The 19,399-nt window shown below is 39.0% G+C and overlaps 1 protein-coding gene across 3 annotated transcripts; it reads right to left on the reverse strand.

Annotated features, from left to right (window-relative positions):
• Positions 1–1,472: 1,472 nt before the first annotated feature.
• On the reverse strand, positions 1,473–11,366 carry LOC139765562 (uncharacterized). 3 transcript variants are annotated; one of them, XM_071693115.1, is made up of 4 exons: positions 11,172–11,366; positions 8,455–9,239; positions 7,961–8,119; positions 1,473–3,718 (listed from the first exon to the last, which is right to left on the reverse strand). In XM_071693115.1, exons 2-4 carry the CDS (start codon positions 9,226–9,228, stop codon positions 3,194–3,196), a joined length of 1,458 nt encoding a protein of 485 aa, XP_071549216.1. In that variant the 5' UTR covers positions 9,229–9,239; positions 11,172–11,366; the 3' UTR covers positions 1,473–3,193. The 3 variants fall into 3 exon arrangements, with proteins under 3 accessions (XP_071549216.1, XP_071549218.1, XP_071549217.1); XM_071693117.1 differs by lacking the exon at positions 11,172–11,366 and adding an exon at positions 10,862–10,906; XM_071693116.1 differs by lacking the exon at positions 11,172–11,366 and adding an exon at positions 9,643–10,769.
• Positions 11,367–19,399: the final 8,033 nt, after the last annotated feature.

Below are 19,399 nucleotides of genomic sequence, written 5' to 3' on the forward strand. Positions count from 1 at the left end.
GGACCTGCAAATCTTCCATTCTTGTATTACCATTTTCCTAAAGTAGGAACAGAGGAGCTGCAGCAGAATATGTCCTTGAAGTCCTAATTATCTGTTCCTGATGCTACCTTCCTAATGTGGGGAAAAGCAAGCAGATATAAAAATGGAAATATCTGTGTGGCTTGGCTATAGATGGAAGCACTGGCTTCAGAGAATTACACATGAAGCTAGGGAGTGGATGTAAACAAATAAAGCCATTCTTCTGCTCCTGGTGCTACCTTGCTAGCATTGGAAACACTAATCAAGCATGAAAAAGTATACAGTAATGGTTCCATGTGGTGTACAGATGAGTTTGGGAACCTGAACACCAAAGAATGGAGGAGGTTTGATGGGGAAAAAAAAACTGAGGTAAGCGTGTGGTGTGTGGCAGGTTGAACTTGAAAATAATGACAGTGCAAGAGAGAGAGAGACAAGTCAGTAAATGAAATCTCTTTGTCAGAGCTAATCAGGGTATGCTGAAACATTTGGACAATTGGAGGGAACAGTTTGATTAAAAGGATCTATGCATCAAAAGTGGAAGGAGGAAGGAGAGGCCAAGAAGGAGACAGAGTAAGAGAGACTCTGGGGGTTTCAAAACGTGAAGAGTGAGAGTTGTCAAGCATGTCAGAAGCAACTCCACAAAAATAATAGTTTTCATACCTTTGCTATTTCCTGTGTGAGTGAGGTAGAATCTGAAATAAATGCATATGCCTTAAGAGGAAAGAATCCTCACTTAGCTCCTTCCTCTGTTCCTTCTTTTGGTAAGTAATGTAAGAGGGGAGGATTTCCAGTACCCTGCTCCTACCCGTCTTGGGTGCCTTCTACAACACACACGAGCAGTAGTCTATCTCCCCATCCCCAATAATAATGAAAAAAAAATTTCATACTATTCGCCAACTCCTGCATCAGCGAGGTAGTGTCAAAAACAGAGGACTGAGCCTTTGAGGGAATATCCTCACTTAGCCCCCTTCTCTGTTCCTTCTTTTAGAAAATCAAAAACGAGAGGAGGAGGATTTCCAGCCCCCCGCTCCCTCCCCTTTTAGTCGCCTTCTACGACATACAGAGAATACGTGGGAAGTATTCTTTCTCCCCCATCCCCAGGGATATTTATTTATTTATCATTTATTATACTTTGTCACTGTCTCCCGCGTTAGCGAGGTAACGCAAGGAAACAAACAAAAGAATGGCCCAACCCACCCACATACACATGTACATACATACACGTCCACACACAGCACATATACATACCTATACATCTCAATGTATACATATATATACACACACATACATACATATGTATACACATGAACATAATTCATACTGTCTGCCTTTTTTCATTCCGTCACCACCCCGCCACAAATGAAATGACAACCCCCTCCACCCACATGTGCACAAGGTAGCGCTAGGAAAAGACAACAAAGGCCACATTCGTTCACACTCAGTCTCTAGCTGTCTTGTATAATGCAATAAAACCACAGCTCCCTTTCCACATCCAGGCCCCACAGAATTTCCATTTTTTACCCCAGACGCTTCACATGCCCTGGTTCAATCCACTGACAGCAAATCGACCCCGGTATACCACATCGTTCCAATTCACTCTATTCCTTGCACGCCTTTCACCCTCCTGCATGTTCAGGCCCCAATCACTCAAAATCTTTTTCACTCCATCTTTCCACCTCCAATTTGGTCTCCCACTTCTCATCGTTCCCTCCACCTCTGACACATTTATCCTCTTGGTCAATCTATCCTCACTCATTCTCTCCATGTGACCAAACCATTTCAAAACATCCTCTTCTGCTCTCTCAACCACACTCTTTTTATTACCACACATCTCTCTTACCCTTTCATTACTTACTTGATCAAACCACCTCATACCACATATTGTCCTCAAACATCTCATTTCCAGCACATCCACCCTCCTCCGCACAACTCTATCTATAGCCCACGCCTTGAAACCATATACCATTGTTGGAACCACTATTCCTTCAAACATACCCATTTTTGCTTTCCAAGATAACGTTCTCCACTTCCACATATTTTTCAATGCTCCCAGAACTTTCGCCCCCTCCCCCTCCCTATGATTCACTTCCTCTTCCATGGTTCCATCTGTTGCCAAATCCACTCCCAGATATCTAAAACACTTCACTTTCTCCAGTTTTTCTCCATTCAAACTTACCTCCCAACTGACTTGTCCCTCAACGCTACTGTACCTAATAACCTTGCTCTTATTAACATTTACTCTCAGCTTTCCTCTTTCACACACTTTACCAAACTCAGTCACCAGCTTCTGCAGTTTGTCACCCTAATCAGCCACCAGCCCTGTATCATCAGCAAACAACAACCAACACACTTCCCAAGCTCTCTCATCCACAACAGACTGCATACTTGCCCCTCTTTCCAAAACTCTTGCTTTCACCTCCCTAACAACCCCATCCATAAACAAATTAAACAACCATGGAGACATCACGCACCCCTGCCGCAAACCAACATTCACTGAGAACCAATCACTTTCCTCTCTTCTTCCTACACGTACACATGCCTTACATCCTCGATAAAAACTTTTCACTGCTTCTAACAACTTACCAGGGATAAATTTCAATAATAATAATAATTACATGATTCCCAACCCTAATTATTTACACATCACCCCCAGCATACATCAAAGTTCATATCAACATAATGACCATCATTAACATTCACTGTGACAACTATGTGCAATGAAACTTTCCAAACAAGAAGGCTGCAATATGTTTCTTAGAATGCTTGACTAGAAACCTGAACAAAATTTTAGTGAGACTGATCTTGCATGCCTAAAAAACAACTTTATTGCTTACTAAACTAATACATGAGAAAGACCATCTCTACAAAAGCCACTTATTTTTTCTTGTACCATTTTCATTTCAGGAAGAATACTCAGTTTAAAAAGTTCATTCATTTACATGTGCTAAATACACAAACTGCCTTATGTTTTGCAAACTTTTAACTATGCACTTGACAACTGTTCTTTACACATAATGTAATAAGTTGAGAAACTTACATATTTCACAATGTAAATACTGTATTTGGCATATAAAAGACTGATGTACAAAAACTAATACATGACAAAGACATCTGATTCATAAACATTCATCATATATAAAATATCTAAAACAAGTGAAAGTAATGACTCAGATGCTTATTTACGAAGAGGAATCATGATCCCACAGTCACCAACATGTGCTATTTTTGATTCAGTTTTCATCTCATAAAGCGTATTTCTGAGGACTAAAACACCACTTGTAACTTTTCCAAAAGCAGTATTAGTGAAACCTCCACTCATATATCCCAAAGATATTCCAAACATTGACATTCTTTCTGGATCATCACTGCCAAAAATTAGCCCTGGGTGACAATTTCTTTGGTAATAACCACCAATTGTAATACCATCAACAAGTGCTGTGCAATACCTCATGTCTTTAAAATTTCCTGACTGAATGGACTGAATGTATTCTTTACCACCATCGTCAATAACCAGTTTTTCTATCTCTAAGCCTTTGTAACATGGGCCGTGGTTCCCCAAACAAAACCGTAAAAAATTTTCACTCCGCAATGTGCCTCTAAACAAATCTATACATATACGCCCTTCATGGCGGTAATCAACAGAGAGGTCAATGAATGCCATCTGCCTGACTGGATCCATGGCTTGCATGACTCCATCAAACTGTAAGAAAATGGAGAAAGAAAAAAATCATGTATCAAGGAGAATCTTTACAATTACATCAACATACTCCACAATGAACTTCATTTCCAATTTTTTTGCACACACAGTAAATGTTTAAAATTCAATGATTAATGCCAGAAAGCTTATCTAACCCTTTAGATACACCAAAAGCTTTCATGGTAGTTCCTGAGGTGAAAATTTACCTCTTAAAATGAAAGCATTCACTTTATCTTTTGAATGTGATCATGAAAATACTCTAATAGAAGCAAACAATATATAAAAATAAATAAATATATGTGTGGTGGGGTGGCAGCAGGAATGGATGAAGGCAGCATGTATGAATAATGTACATGTGTATATATGTATGTCTGTGTATGTATATGTATGTATATCTTGAAATGTACAGATATGTATATGTGCCTATGTGGGCGTATATGTATATACATGTGTATGTGGGTGGGCCGGGCCATTCTTTCATCTGTTTCCTTGCGCTACCTCGCTAACGCAGGAGACAGCGACAAAGTATAAAATATATAAAAATATATAAGAGTGCTGGAAAATCGGTGGTGTACCTGTACTAGCAACTCTGCCCCAATTTTTGCTAGAAATTTTTTTTGTGCCTTATCAAATAATTCAGGATCATGTTAAGCCTGGTCCTCTAAATCTAGCTAAAAGCTGCACAGTTTCCTTCTTAAGAAACCAAAGCAATGTGGGGAAAAATTATTGTGCCCTGCCACCTCAGCCATCGCCCAGACTTGCTGCATGACCTTGAAGTTGGGGTGTGAAACTTGACACATGATTATCCATCAAGAGGCATTACTCAGATCACATAAATATCAGTCTAAAGGCATTAAGGAGTTAATGTTAAAAATAATATACTGTATTATCCCTGAGAATAAGGGAGAAAGAATACTGCTCACATAGCTCCAGCAAGTTGTAGAAGGCATCTAAGAGGGGGGCTAGAAATCCCTCCCTCCTTTATTGCTATTTTTTTTTTTTTCTTTTAAGATGAAACAAAAGGAAATGAGCCAAGCAAGGATTTTTTTCAGGTAGGAAATAGCTAACAAGTATGAAAGTGAAAAAAAGAAAAAAAAAAATTCCAGTAAGTCTTGTTTTTGTTTTTATATGTGTACTGTTTATCTCTGGGGATAGGGGAGAAAGACTTCTTCCCATGTATTCCCTGCGTGTTGAAGAAGGCGACTAAAAGGGGAGGGAGCAGGGGGCTGGAAATCCTCCTCTCTCATTTTTAATTTTCCAAGAGAAGGAACAGAGAAGGGGGCCAAGTGAGGATATGCCCTCAAAGGCTCAGTCCTCTGTTCTTAACGCTACCTCGCTAATGCGGGAAATGGCGAACAGTATAAAAAAAAAAAAATATATGTAAATGTTAATGGTGAAGAGCTTGTAGATTTGTGTGCAGAAAAAGGACTGGTTATTGGGAATACCTGGTTTAAAAAGAGAGATATACATAAGTATACATATGTAAGTAGGAAAGATGGTCAGAGAGCGTTATTGGATTACGTGTTAACTGATAGGCACATGAAAGAGAAACTTTTGGATGTTAATGTGCTGAGAGGGGCAACTGGAGGGATGTCTGATCATTATCTTGTGGAAGTGAAGGTGAAGATTTGTAGAGGTTTTCAGAAAAGAGGAGAGAATGTTGAGGTGAAGAGAGTGGTGAGAGTGAGAGCTTGGAATGGAGGCTTGTGTGAGGAAGCACCAGGAGAGATTGAGTGCAGAATGGAAAAAGGTGAGAGCAAATGACATAAGGGGAGTGCAGGAGGAATGGGATGTATTTAGGGGAGCAGTGATGGCATGTGCCAAATAAGCCTGTGGCATGAGAAAGGTGGGAGGTAGGCACATTAGAAAGGGTAATGAGTGGGGGGTGAAGAAGTAAGATTGTTAGTGAAAGAGAAGAGAGAGAGGCATTAGGACAATTTTTGCAGGGAGGTAGTGCAAATGATTGGGAAATGTATAAAAGAAAGAGGCAAGAGGTTAAGAGAAAGGTGCAAGAGGTGAAAAATGGCAAATGAGAGTTGGGGTGAGAGAGTATCATCAAATTTTAGGGAAAATAAAAAGATGTTTTGGAAGGAGGTAAATAAAGTGCGTAAGACAAGAGAGCAAATGGGAACATCGATGAAGGGAGCAAATGGGAAAGTAATAACAAGTAGTGGTGAAGTGAGAGGGAGACGGAGTGAGTATTTTGAAAGTTAGTTGAATGTGTTTGATGATAGAGTGGCTGATATATGGTGTTTTGATCGAGGTGGTGTGCGAAGTGAGAGGGTCAGGGAGAATGATGTCATAAATGGAGAAGAGGTAGTTAAAGCTTTGTGGAAGATGAAAGCCGGCAAGGCAGCGGGTTTGGATGGTACTGCTGTGGAATTTATCGAAAAAGGGGGTGACTGTGTTGTTGACTGGTTGGTGAGGATATTCAATATATGCATGGTTCATGGTGAAGTGCCTGAGTACTGGCGGAATGCATGCATAGTGCCACTGTACAAAGGCAATGGGGATAAAGGTGAGTGTTCAAATTACAGAGGTATAAGTTTGTTGAGTATTCCTGGGAAATTATATGGGAGGGTATTCTGAGAGGGTGAAGGCATGTACAGAGCATCAGATTGGGGAAGAGCAGTGTGATTTCAGAAGTGGTAGAGGATGTGTGGATCAGGTGTTTGCTTTGAAGAATGTATGTGAGAAATACTTAGAAAAGAAGATGGATTTGTATATAGCATTTATGGATCTGGAGAAGGCATATGATAAAGTTGATAAAGATGCTCTGTGGAAGGTATTAAGAGAATATGGTGTGGGAGGTAAGTTACTAGAAGCAGTGAAAAGGTTTTATCGAGGATGTAAGGCATGTGTACGAATAGGAAGAGAGGAAAGTGATTGGTTCCCGGTGAATGTCGGTTTGTGGCAGGGGTGTGTGATGTCTTCATGGTTGTTTAATCTGTTTATGGATGGGGTTGTTAGGAGGTGAATGCAAGAGTTTTGGAGAGAGAGGCAAGTATGCACTCTATTGGGGATGAGAGGCCTTGGGAAGTGAGTCAGTTGTCATTTGCTGATGATTCAGCACTGGTGGCTGATTCAGGTGAAAAACTGCAGAAGTTGGTGACTGAGTTTGGTAAAGTGTGTAAAAGAAGAAAACTGAGAGTAAATGTGAATAAAAGCAAGGTTATTAGGTTCAGTAGGGTTGAGGGACAAGTAAATTGGGAGGTAAGCTGAATGGAGAAAAACTGGAGAAAGTGAAGTGTTTTAGATATCTGGGCGTGGATTTGGCAACGGATGGAACCATGGAAGCGGAAGTGAATCACAGGGTGGGGGAGGGGCAGAAGGTTCTGGGAGCATTGAAGAATGTGTGGAAGGCAAGAATGTTATATTGGAAAGCAAAAATGGGTATGTTTGAAGGAATAGTGGTTCCAACAATGTTATACAGTTGTGAGGCATGGGCAATAGATAGAGTTGTGCGGAGGAGGGTGGAGGCGTTGGAAATGAGATGTTTTAGGACAATATGTGGTGTAAGGTGGTTTGATCGAGTACGCAATGAAAAGGTAAGAGAGATGTGTGGTAATAAAAAGTATGTGGTTGAGAGAGCAGAAGAGGGTATATTGAAATGGTTTGGTCACATGGAAAGAATGAGTGAAGAAAGATTGACAAAGAGGATTTATGTGTCAGAGGTGGAGGGGACCCCATACATTTTTGCCATTTCCCACATTAGCAAGGTAGCATCAAGAACAGATGACTGAACCTTAGAGGGAAAAATCCTCACTTGGCCCCCTTGATGAGATGGCCCTGATTAGGCATTTAGTTGCCCATACCATCTCAGTAAAAAAATTAAATAAATAAATAAATCACATTTTAAAAATGAGTTAAGGTAAACTATCTGCAATCATCCTAAATAAACACAGAAGAAAACAAAATCATGAGAGACACATTGAAAGCAATGAAAGAGTGAGAAAAACAAAGAATTAAAATCATGTAGAGGAAAGTGGTTTAATTCTAAAAAATTTTGAGAAGTCAAAATATCAGCATTACGTCATCTAAAATTAAATTAAAAAAAAGTCATGGAAGAGAGAGCCAGTGAGGAAAAAATTTACAGAAAAAAAAATGGTGGGGTAAGTAAGATAAGGTGTTTTACTATATTTCAAGATAATGTCACAAGCATTCTTGTATCTTTACATCACAGTGATAAACTAGAAATCTGTCCAATGCTGTTTTACACTACCACAAAAACACATATAAAACTACCGTGACAAGAGTAGCATCACATGGTGGTGGAGTTTCCTCTGAGGCATGAAGAAGCAAGTTCATGCCGTGGATGGTCAGCTTGGACCAACGCACTGAACCATCAACCTTCGTATGAACAGCATACATGGACTGAGTAATTTGTAGTCTATCTTTTAAATCCTGTAATAATCATACAATATTACCTTTATAAAAGTGCACATGTATATCTACAATCCTTGCAATCATATGACTCCCACAATAAAATATCAAAGGATAACTTAGTTAGTTGCAAGCCAGATTATGTGTAGCTGTGCCAATGTGCACAATAGTCAGAGATGATAAATCTGGTAGATATATAAAAGTATAAGCAAAATTGCCAAGTCTGTATCACTGGAAGGTAGATCAGATAAAACACTATCTGTAATGCAATTTACTTTTCGCATGATAGTTAACATTCCCCTAGCTTAGGATAGACAACTGAAATATCTTCAACAATACCATCAACAAGCAGTTACCTGTAAGTCAACTGGTGCAGAAAGAGGAACTTCTGGTGTTGACTCTCGACCATTCTCTTCCATAAAATTTTGTAACTCACTTATGTGTTTCTTACTTTGCTTAATAGCTCTCTCTATCCTCTTTACCGAATTAACTTCTATTACTTGGGCTTCATCCTCTTCTACTGAAGCAATGCCTATCTCTATTTTCCTCAATTTCTCTACAACACCTTCAAGCTTTCCCTTAAGCTCTGAAATTTGCAATTCTAAAGAGTGTTTCATTTCTTCATAGAATTCTTTTTTCTGGAGTAAATCAAAGATCACTAAGTTTGTTTCAGCTACAAGATCACGCTTCAAATGAAGCAATGCATCAGAGTATGGCATTGCATCTGAACACATCTCCCTACACTTACACCGTCGACACAGCCACATATCACACTCTTTACACCATGAGATTATCAAAAACCCATGCTTCAAACATACATCACCATCACTTAGTGCCTCTTTTAAAAGCTTATATTTCACATCAGACAATACATGTGATAGTCTTAGTACAGTGTAGCTAACTGGAAGATGTGAAACATTGGTGATTTTCAATGGTTTGCAGCACTCTGGACATTTTCTGTCATTTACACATCTCTGCAGGAGACTCTCTATACAGAATGAGCACAGTGTGTGACCACATCTTAATGTGCGAGGAGTGTGATCATCTTCATCAAAAGGTTCCATACAAATACAACAGTTTACCTCCTGCTCATCCATGGAAACACAAAAGTTTACCTCCTGCTCATCCATATCTGCTACTCCTGAAAAAGAAAAAACGTATACCATATGTAAATACAAATCAGTCAAATTTTGAACTCGCATAATATACATAAATACAGCACATCTATCATACTGTAATACAATGATAAACATGGCAACTTAAAACACAGCTATAAAACTAATTACAAGGTTCTGACTAACCAAGCTACCCTGTTTTACTGTGGTTTGGGATTTTCTCAAGAAAACAAAATCTTGAATTCTGTAAGCTATAATAAATTTAGACTTATTAAAGAGAGGAAAACTTTAAACACCTTAATCTATATCGTAAAGGTAAATCACCAACTACTTTTCACGCTGAATTGCAAGTAAATCATAGAAACAGAAGTCTAAAACCAACCAAAGAAATCAAAAAGATGAAACCAAGATCAGTATGAGGTTACTTACCGAAACATGAAAATGTTAGGCAGAAAGGTAGTTGCTTTATGCTCCTCCTCTGAGAGGAAAATGTGAATACATGAGTGAAAAAGGATACGAGGGCCAGGTTTTTGAAGACTCTTTGAAATATGCTTAGGGAAAGAAAAGGATTCTTGTAGCATTTATGGATCTGCAGAAAGCATGAGCTGATAAGAGATGCTGGCTGGATTTATTTGGCTGTCTTTGAATCATTAGAATCTGGGTAAATCTCTGGTCTCACATTTCAAAATGTAATAACATATACAAAAAAATGCCATGCCACCATTTCAATTAACAGAAAAAATTAAATTTTTGCCACAGCAAAATGACCAAAGACCTGAGGATCAAGTGTGGTGACAGTATTATTTCTCAGCAATGAAGGGATCCTGTTTTGTAAAGTCCCAATTGCCATTGTAAAATATCCAACTCTTGCACTATTTCCTGGAGTGTATCAAAATTATGAGTCCTTTTGATATAACTAACTGACAACATCAAAGCCAAAACTTCCAAGACATTAGCTTTGCTAAGGGTATATTAGGCAACACACATTATATGCTCTATGGTTGGCACAGTTTGTTTTGCCAAGTTCAGGCAAATATAGGAAGCTAGGCTCAGCTATGCAAATGTTAAGGTATGACAAGCTAGGTAACACTAGGATAGGCTAAGTAATGCTAAGACAATATCCAATGTTGGTTTTAAAGTGAAGGAAGCATACAATCCAAAGTCCTTTTCAACATCAATTTTTCAATCCAAATGCCACTAATTTCCTAATTTGTTCCTAAAATGTTACTGCCCCACATGCATACTGCTACACAACACAGCTTTAAAAGTCTGGAGCCATATATCACATTCTTCCATCCATTTGATGTCTCGCTAAAGTGCTTTCAACTCCTCATGTGTCTACATCAGAAAAGTTTATGAATCTGCAAAATGATTTGCCGGAAATTCAATGTTGTTTTCATTATTACACAAAGATACCCATACGTGCTTGTTACAGTGTATTTAACAAACTTTCCTTTGATATGAAAGTTGAAATGTCCAGCATAAAGTGAAACTTAAGGAAATTACATAGCTCAAGAAACATTGTTTGACCCTTCAGTGCAATATAGTTAGTAAGAGGATGACTACATATTTAGTATAGCAGTAAAATAATGCAAATAATACTCCATTCACTCCTTACTTCACATCCAAACAATCACATAATAATTACACGTGGTTAAGATAGTACTGCAGCACTAGTAATGGTAAACAGTGACTCACTCATCCATAAAGATAACTGAATTTGTAGCAAAATAACCGATACAGTGAATGCATCTTTCCTCGCTATTCCCATATAATAATTACCCGTAATTTGAACAAAACTAATAGAAATCAATAGCATATGACGGTTAACCTAGAGGATAGGAGAGTAAAACAACCCAAACATCTCAGAAAAATATACATAAACCACCTGTTGGTCAACATGTAAACATTCGAATTCAGCAGAGATAAACACAAGCAGCTCATGACACCTCACTTACCAGTGATGCCTGTCTTTAAGATTCCCTAACTTTGTACTAAAAGGTCTCTCACGATTTGCCTTCGTATAAATTCCTTCAACAAGACAAGATTTGCTCCCTTTTGTTCAAGTACAACAGCATCATCGGTTGTGTTTCCTCTTTGAACCACCAGCACCAGACGTGAAAGACCAAACTGCCGTAAAACACAAACTGGCATTTAATCCCAACGGTCCAACAGTTTTCACTGTTCGCCCAAAAGATGTCACTCCAAAATCAAATACTAATGCCATCAATGTTTAAGCCTAAAGCTAAGTAAGGCCAAATCCAAGTAATTTCATGGGTTATGTATCATGTTATCTCCGGGGGATAAAGAAGAAGGAATATATCCAAGTGTAGAAGGCGACCATAAAGGCAGTAGTGGATGGAGTCAAGAGGAGCATTTTCTCTTAAAGCTTCAGCGTTTGTAAGAAGAAAACTGGTGTTAGTTCTAAGAAATGTTTCTTGAAATGTGTTATGAATTATAGTGTAATGACCCACAGGAAGACATTCATTAATCTGCCCAAATGATAAAAACAAAAAAAGTAGGAGACAAGTTGTCAAAATGTATATTTCTATGACGCTCTGACGGTGTTATCATAGAATGTCATGTGAAGACAAGAAGAGGTCAGAGCAAAGAGAAACAACTGGAAGTTAGACAAGTGTACATAATACGAAATGTGAAACAAATGAAATCGAGCTTCTTTGCTAGTTAATCGTATTTAAGGTTTTTACTGAAATCAATCCAAGATCTTTCACCCTGATAATAGTTTATTGAATATCTTGCATTCATGATTAATCATCTTTTAGCGCCAAAATGCATCACTTCATTTATTTCCTATGATGTTTATTTGCTAAGTAGCCAATAGTTCCAATGATTTGTCTAAACTACTTTGCATTCTGAGGAAATGTTCTGTTAACGGATTTTCTTTTTTTGTGTGTGTGTGTTATCGGCAAGTTTTGAATCTGCTGGTGGACCAACATTTTCTAGTTTTTCTTGCTTCTTGCATAATTTAAGAATTCCCTAAATTTTTTACAAATGTTGTGAAAAGTTTTTTCATTTTTGTATTGGTTACGGTTTTCTCTCTACAATATCTTTATCTCATATGTATATCACATTCCTAATGATGTTCACTTAGATACGATGAGGGTATCTTTATTTCTTACAATTGTCACTGATTCCTTCTGTTATTCAACTCGATACATCCTTCTCAGTACTATATATATATATATATATATATATATATATATATATATATATATATATATATATATATATATATATATGTGTGTGTGTGTGTGTGTGTGTGTGTGTGTGTTTACCTTTCTTGGTACGTACTCTTTGCTAAGAAGCATTTTATTCCTGAAGTTACTCTATATCTCTTGAACTAAGTTAACGTCAAAGGGCCTAATCCAGTTCAAATCGCTGGTTTCAAGGTGGGTTTTGTCTGCCTGTTAATCTAAAGTTTTATATCGTCATGCAGAGGCCAACTTAGGGAAGGCCATCGCTAGGGACTCGCACTGTCCAGGCCCCAAAGTTTTACATTATCTGTAGCAAGAGTACCATACCACGGGGCCCAGATGCTACTGTTGCTCAAGGCCCAAGCAATGATAAGGTCACCCATGTACCCATATGCATCAAATCAAATTGATAATTTACAGTAAATTGGGTGGTTATAATCACCAATACCTAACTTTTCCCCTAACTCACAGGGGCTGATTAGATACCGAGTTTGTGGCCATGATTAAATTCATAACACTGCTATTTCTCGTCGTGTAACAGATCTTTTGATTTAGAATCTTATCGAAATACATTTTGCCTCTGCATTTTAATTAAATCAAAAACTTTACATAGAAATACATGTAATTCAAACCTAGATAGGACTAAGTCTACAAGTTGTGCAGAGATGCTGGTAAGTCTACAGTCTGTTTTGTTTTCTCTCATAACAATGTACACTTAAAGAGTAAACCATTCTATATGTAGTATGACAAGGAGCGCGGTTTCTGAACTTACAGGAGGATGAGGTTAGGAGTGTTCTCTCTCTTGATAGCCATGATGGTTGGCACCAACATCCCATATACCGAAGAATGTGTGCCATGAACGTCCAGGGTTTTAAATTCTACACAGCTTGAATCATGCACTGAATTACACAACTGTCAGTAGATTTTTTAAGACACTTCTACCAATATATGAGTCTGTGATAAGAACTATTTACGTACATTTCGTTTTCACTCAGAAATTTGAAAATAAATCTGTGATGGTTGAAGGCTTGCTCCGACAAGGATATGTTTGCGCGGGAAAACCTAAGCAATATATGTACATTGATGAAAATAAATGTATTTATTGGTGATACAAAAGTTTCATTTCATAATATCATAGATCCATTATATTTTTATTTTGAAACTGAAAAATAAGGATTTTAAGCTTTTTAATCTGTGATCATCCCTGCTGTAAAAACGAGTGTAAAGGTATGACAAAGTAACGTATATCATTTAATATACTTTTACTGTTCATGAAAATAATACATATAAAGAAACTTTCACTAAACACTTATAAAAAGAAAGATTATAAACGGTCACAATACATGATCCAGCTGCTTCATTTCTTAACTGATCGAATTAATGGAAAAAGTATCTTTTTAATCACAAATATTCGAAAAGTGAGATTTTTCGTTTATCAATTTACCGCTCAAAAAGAAAAGGCTTCCAATATTTCTAAATGATTTAATGGCAGTTGACTTACGGTTGGGCGGGTCATGAGACTTCCTTTCCCGCCAAAATTTGTGATGCAGGTGAAGGGACAACCAACGTCTTGGTTTAGAGTGGGTCCGCTGAAGCATCTTACTGAGGTAATTTGAATTGATTTCTTGGATTTGTTTGTGTGTTTAAGTAGTCGAGGATTGTGGGATTTACAATTGGAAGTGTTTCACAATGCACAGAATATAACTAAGTGATAAACCTCAATGATCGTCACTTCCCGCGAGAGTGTTGAAGATGGCGTATTGGTGGAAGAGGGCGGCTGTAACTATGGTCAAAAAATCATGAACAATTTTGAATTAAAACGGCATTTGTCGACAGCCACCAGTCTTGTTCCATGATAACATTTAAACAATTGTAAAGCTGTAACTTTGGTACTCCAAGTGTTTTTCATGATTTATGTAAACTTTTTGTGGTTGCAGCCGCAGCAGTAATTTGTCAGGCATCATTCATGTCACTGGAATATTTGCATGGATTGATCAGTTTAGAATAGATCTGCAGACAGATTTTTGCATGAACCAGTGGGTTAAATTGGTGCTGTGTACGGCAGTTCAAGGTCATTTTTTTTTTTTTTTTATAACGACCGGTCTAATATACCGATTTCAAGGTTACCACCTCGCAGATTTTATCATGATTACATTAGGTTTTCAATGTTATGTTCATGCACTTGATTTTGCACAGTCTTTTAACCATTTGCTGCTAAACTCTCACAGCTCAAGCAATGCTTTGAATTTTTGTATCGGTCATATTTCTCGAGAAAAGTTAAAAGGTGACGTTATATATATATATATATATATATATATATATATATATATATATATATATATATATATATATATATATATATATTATATTTTATTGTTAGAAGCAGTGAAAAGTTTTTATCGAGGATGTAAGGCATGTGTACGTGTAGGAAGAGAGGAAAGTGATTGGTTCTCAGTGAATGTAGGTTTGCGGCAGGGGTGTGTGATGTCTCCATGGTTGTTTAATTTGTTTATGGATGGGGTTGTTAGGGAGGTGAATGCAAGAGTTTTGGAAAGAGGGGCAAGTATGAAGTCTGTTGGGGATGAGAGAGCTTGGGAAGTGAGTCAGTTGTTGTTCGCTGATGATACAGCGCTGGTGGCTGATTCATGTGAGAAACTGCAGAAGCTGGTGACTGAGTTTGGTAAAGTGTGTGAAAGAAGAAAGTTAAGAGTAAATGTGAATAAGAGCAATGTTATTAGGTACAGTAGGGTTGAGGGTCAAGTCAATTGGGAGGTGAGTTTGAATGGAGAAAAACTGGAGGAAGTGAAGTGTTTTAGATATCTGGGAGTGGATCTGGCAGCGGATGGAACCATGGAAGCGGAAGTGGATCATAGGGTGGGGGAGGGGGCGAAAATTCTGGGAGCCCTGAAAAATGTGTGGAAGTCGAGAACATTATCTCGGAAAGCAAAAATGGGTATGTTTGAAGGAATAGTGCTTCCAACAATGTTGTATGGTTGCGAGACGTGGGCTATGGATAGAGTTGTGCGCAGGAGGATGGATGTGCTGGAAATGAGATGTTTGAGGACAATATGTGGTGTGAGGTGGTTTGATCGAGTAAGTAACGTAAGGGTAAGAGAGATGTGTGGAAATGAAAAGAGCGTGGTTGAGAGAGCAGAAGAGGGTGTTTTGAAATGGTTCGGGCACATGGAGAGAATGAGTGAGGAAAGATTGACCAAGAGAATATGTGTCGGAGGTGGAGGGAACGAGGAGAAGAGGGAGACCAAATTGGAGGTGGAAAGATGGAGTGAAAAAGATTTTGTGTGATCGGGGCCTGAACATGCAGGAGGGTGAAAGGAGGGCAAGGAATAGAGTGAATTGGAGCGATGTGGTATACCGGGGTTGACGTGCTGTCAGTGGATTGAATCAAGGCATGTGAAGCGTCTGGGGTAAACCATGGAAAGCTGTGTAGGTATGTATATTTGCGTGTGTGGACGTATGTATATACATGTGTATGGGGGGGGGGGTTGGGCCATTTCTTTCGTCTGTTTCCTTGCGCTACCTCGCAAACTCGGGAGACAGCGACAAAGCAAAAAAAAAAAAAAAAAAAAAAATTATTTATTATACTTTGTCGCTGTCTCCCGCGTTAGCGAGGTAGCGCAAGGAAACAGACGAAAGAATGGCCCAACCCACCCACACACATGTATATACATACATGTCCACACACGCACATATACATACCTATACATCTCAACGTATACATATATATACACACACAGACATATACATATATACACATGCACATAATTCATAGTCTGCCCATATTCATTCTCGTCACCACCCCGCCACACATGAAATGACAGCCCCCCTCCCCCCAAATGTGCGCAAGGTAGCGCTAGGAAAAGACAACAAAGGCCCCATTCGTTCACACTCAGTCTAGCTGTCATGTGTAATGCACCAAAACCACAGCTCCCTATGTTATATATATATATATATATATATATATATATATATATATATATATATATATATATATATATACCCTCAAAGGCCCAGTTCTCTGTTCTTAACGCTACCTCGCTAACGCGGGAAATGGCAAATAGTTTGAAAGAAAGAAATATATATATATGATCTATAATGCCTGGTCCTTAGTGGTCCATACTTGTTCCCATACATGTTTGTTAACCACCTCAACAGTTAGCCTCTAGTATTATAAAATTAAAACTAACAATGTCTAAGCATAAATAGATATTGACAAGAGTTTGTTAAACTTTGTTACAGAGCAGAGGAAAAGGACTCGTACTAACCGGGATACAAAGTCGTATCACAAGAGCAGAGGGACACAACTGAACCACTCGATGGTGCTTTGCTGGAAACCATGATACCACCTGCCCGGTAATAAGTCAATTTTTCAGTTAATTTTTGTTTTCTGTGGTCTTGTCTACTTATGTACTTATTTCATTGTCCATATTGACTTCTATTCTACTCTTTGATTGCTGAGAATCAGTAATTCCTCATACATATGATGTTATGGGTGTTTAGTGGAGACTATGGTGTTGTATCAACACATTAACATATATTGTGGTGCATTGATATGGCATATATGATTCTGACGAGGTACAATTAAAGTGGTATGGTGAAAATAGTAGTCACCGTTACTGTGTATCAACTGTCACTGAATAAAACAGCAGAAGCAGACTGTCTGTAATCCTCACACACACACACACACACACACACACACATACACAGGTTCGGGATTCCTCCGGCAAGAAATGCCTGCCACCCGAGCCGGCGGGTCGAGGCGGGTTTTTGTTTGTTTGTTTGTTTATGTAAGTTATCATTGACAGATTTATTAGTGTCTCAACAAAGACTGTTTCTCAAGCAGATATTTAGCAGAGGAATCTTGTAATTTGGTAGTATGACTTATTCGTGTCTCTCATTCCACGCCATGTGTAGAGGGTAGGATAACGATTGTCGGTATGGGTGAGTTTGAGTGTCTCGTGCCTCAGGATTTTCACCCTACCTTCGAAGGAATATCAGCATTTTACAGTATCCCCCCATGAAGTGTTGCTCTCCTCGGGTATCATTTCAGATAAAGTTGTCACTGCTGTGATTTCTTGTTTATAGCATATCCGGTTGTAGGTTTAGTTGTGCATTGTTTCATAGGTTTCATCAGCCACTGACATGATTGCCTTGTCTGGCAGTGGAACTACCACCATAGGGAAAGTTAATTGTTCTACTTGGAGGGCATGATTGCAAATACGTAAGTTTACCCCACCAAGTTGAACGAAAGCTTTTCCCAAAGTGTGCAAGTCGCTGTCAATTACGTAGTGCCGCAAATCAGTACATGATAATGGCGGCATCGCGCATCAGCTCACGATGTGTACGGAGCTGCTGTCGTCTTACAGAGCGAGGTTGTCGCTAATTCCTCCACTGCATATATATATATTTTTTTTTTTCGCTGTCTCCCGCGTTTGCGAGGTAGCGCAAGGAAACAGACGAAAGAAATGGCCCAACCCCCCCCCCCCCATACACATGTATATACATACGTCCACACACGCAAATATACATACCTACACAGCTTTCCATGGTTTACCCCAGACGCTTCACATGCCCTGATTCAATCCACTGACAGCACGTCAACCCCGGTATACCACATCGCTCCAATTCACTCTATTCCTTGCCCTCCTTTCACCCTCCTGCATGTTCAGGCCCCGATCACACAAAATCTTTTTCACTCCATCTTTCCACCTCCAATTTAGTCTCCCTCTTCTCCTCGTTCCCTCCACCTCCGACACATATATCCTCTTGGTCAATCTTTCCTCACTCATTCTCTCCATGTGCCCAAACCATTTCAAAACACCCTCCTCTGCTCTCTCAACCACGCTCTTTTTATTACCACACATCTCTCTTACCCTTACGTTACTTACTCGATCAAACCACCTCACACCACACATTGTCCTCAAGCATCTCATTTCCAGCACATCCATCCTCCTGCGCACAACTCTATCCATAGCCCACGCCTCGCAACCATACAACATTGTTGGAAGCACTATTCCTTCAAACATACCCATTTTTGCTTTCCGAGATAATGTTCTCGACTTCCACACATTCTTCAAGGCTCCCAGAATTTTCGCCCCCTCCCCCACCCTATGATCCACTTCCGCTTCCATGGTTCCATCCGCTGCCAGATCCACTCCCAGATATCTAAAACACTTCACTTCCTCCAGTTTTTCTCCATTCAAACTCACCTCCCAATTGACTTGACCCTCAACCCTACTGTGCCTAATAACCTTGCTCTTATTCACATTTACTCTTAACTTTCTTCTTTCACACATTTTACCAAACTCAGTCACCAGCTTCTGCAGTTTCTCACATGAATCAGCCACCAGCGCTGTATCATCAGCGAACAACAACTGACTCACTTCCCAAGCTCTCTCATCCCCAACAGACTTCATACTTGCCCCTCTTTCCAAAACTCTTGCATTCACCTCCCTAACAACCCCATCCATAAACAAATTAAACAACCATGGAGACATCACACACCCCTGCCGCAAACCTACATTCACTGAGAACCAATCACTTTCCTCTCTTCCTACACGTACACATGCCTTACATCCTCGATAAAAACTTTTCACTGCTTCTAACAACTTGCCTCCCACACCATATATTCTTAATACCTTCCACAGAGCATCTCTATCAACTCTATCATATGCCTTCTCCAGATCCATATATATATATATATATATATATATATATGTATATATATATATATATATCCCTGGGGATAGGGGAGAAAGAATACTTCCCACGTATTCCCTGCGTGTCGTAGAAGGCGACTAAAAGGGGAGGGAGCGGGTGGCTGGAAATCCTCCCCTCTCTTTTTTTTTTTTTTTAATTTTCCAAAAGAAGGAACAGAGAAGGGGGCCAGGGAGGATTTTCCCTCTAAGGCCCAGTCCTCTGTTCTTAACGCTACCTCGCAAATGCGGGAAATG

This window comes from Panulirus ornatus, chromosome 55, assembly GCF_036320965.1.
Source record: "Panulirus ornatus isolate Po-2019 chromosome 55, ASM3632096v1, whole genome shotgun sequence".
NCBI lineage: Eukaryota > Metazoa > Arthropoda > Malacostraca > Decapoda > Palinuridae > Panulirus > Panulirus ornatus.

Bases quoted from the DNA above. Each gene is read 5' to 3' on its own strand.
- LOC139765562 (XM_071693115.1), bottom strand. From the start codon at position 9,228: ATGGATGAGCAGGAGGTAAACTTTTGTGTTTCCATGGATGAGCAGGAG. The intron at 8,120-8,454 runs GTAACTGCTTGT...TGATTATTACAG, and splicing joins CTGCACCAGTTGACTTACAG to GATTTAAAAGATAGACTACA. The intron at 3,719-7,960 runs GTAGTTTTATAT...ATTTTCTTACAG, and splicing joins GTGATGCTACTCTTGTCACG to TTTGATGGAGTCATGCAAGC.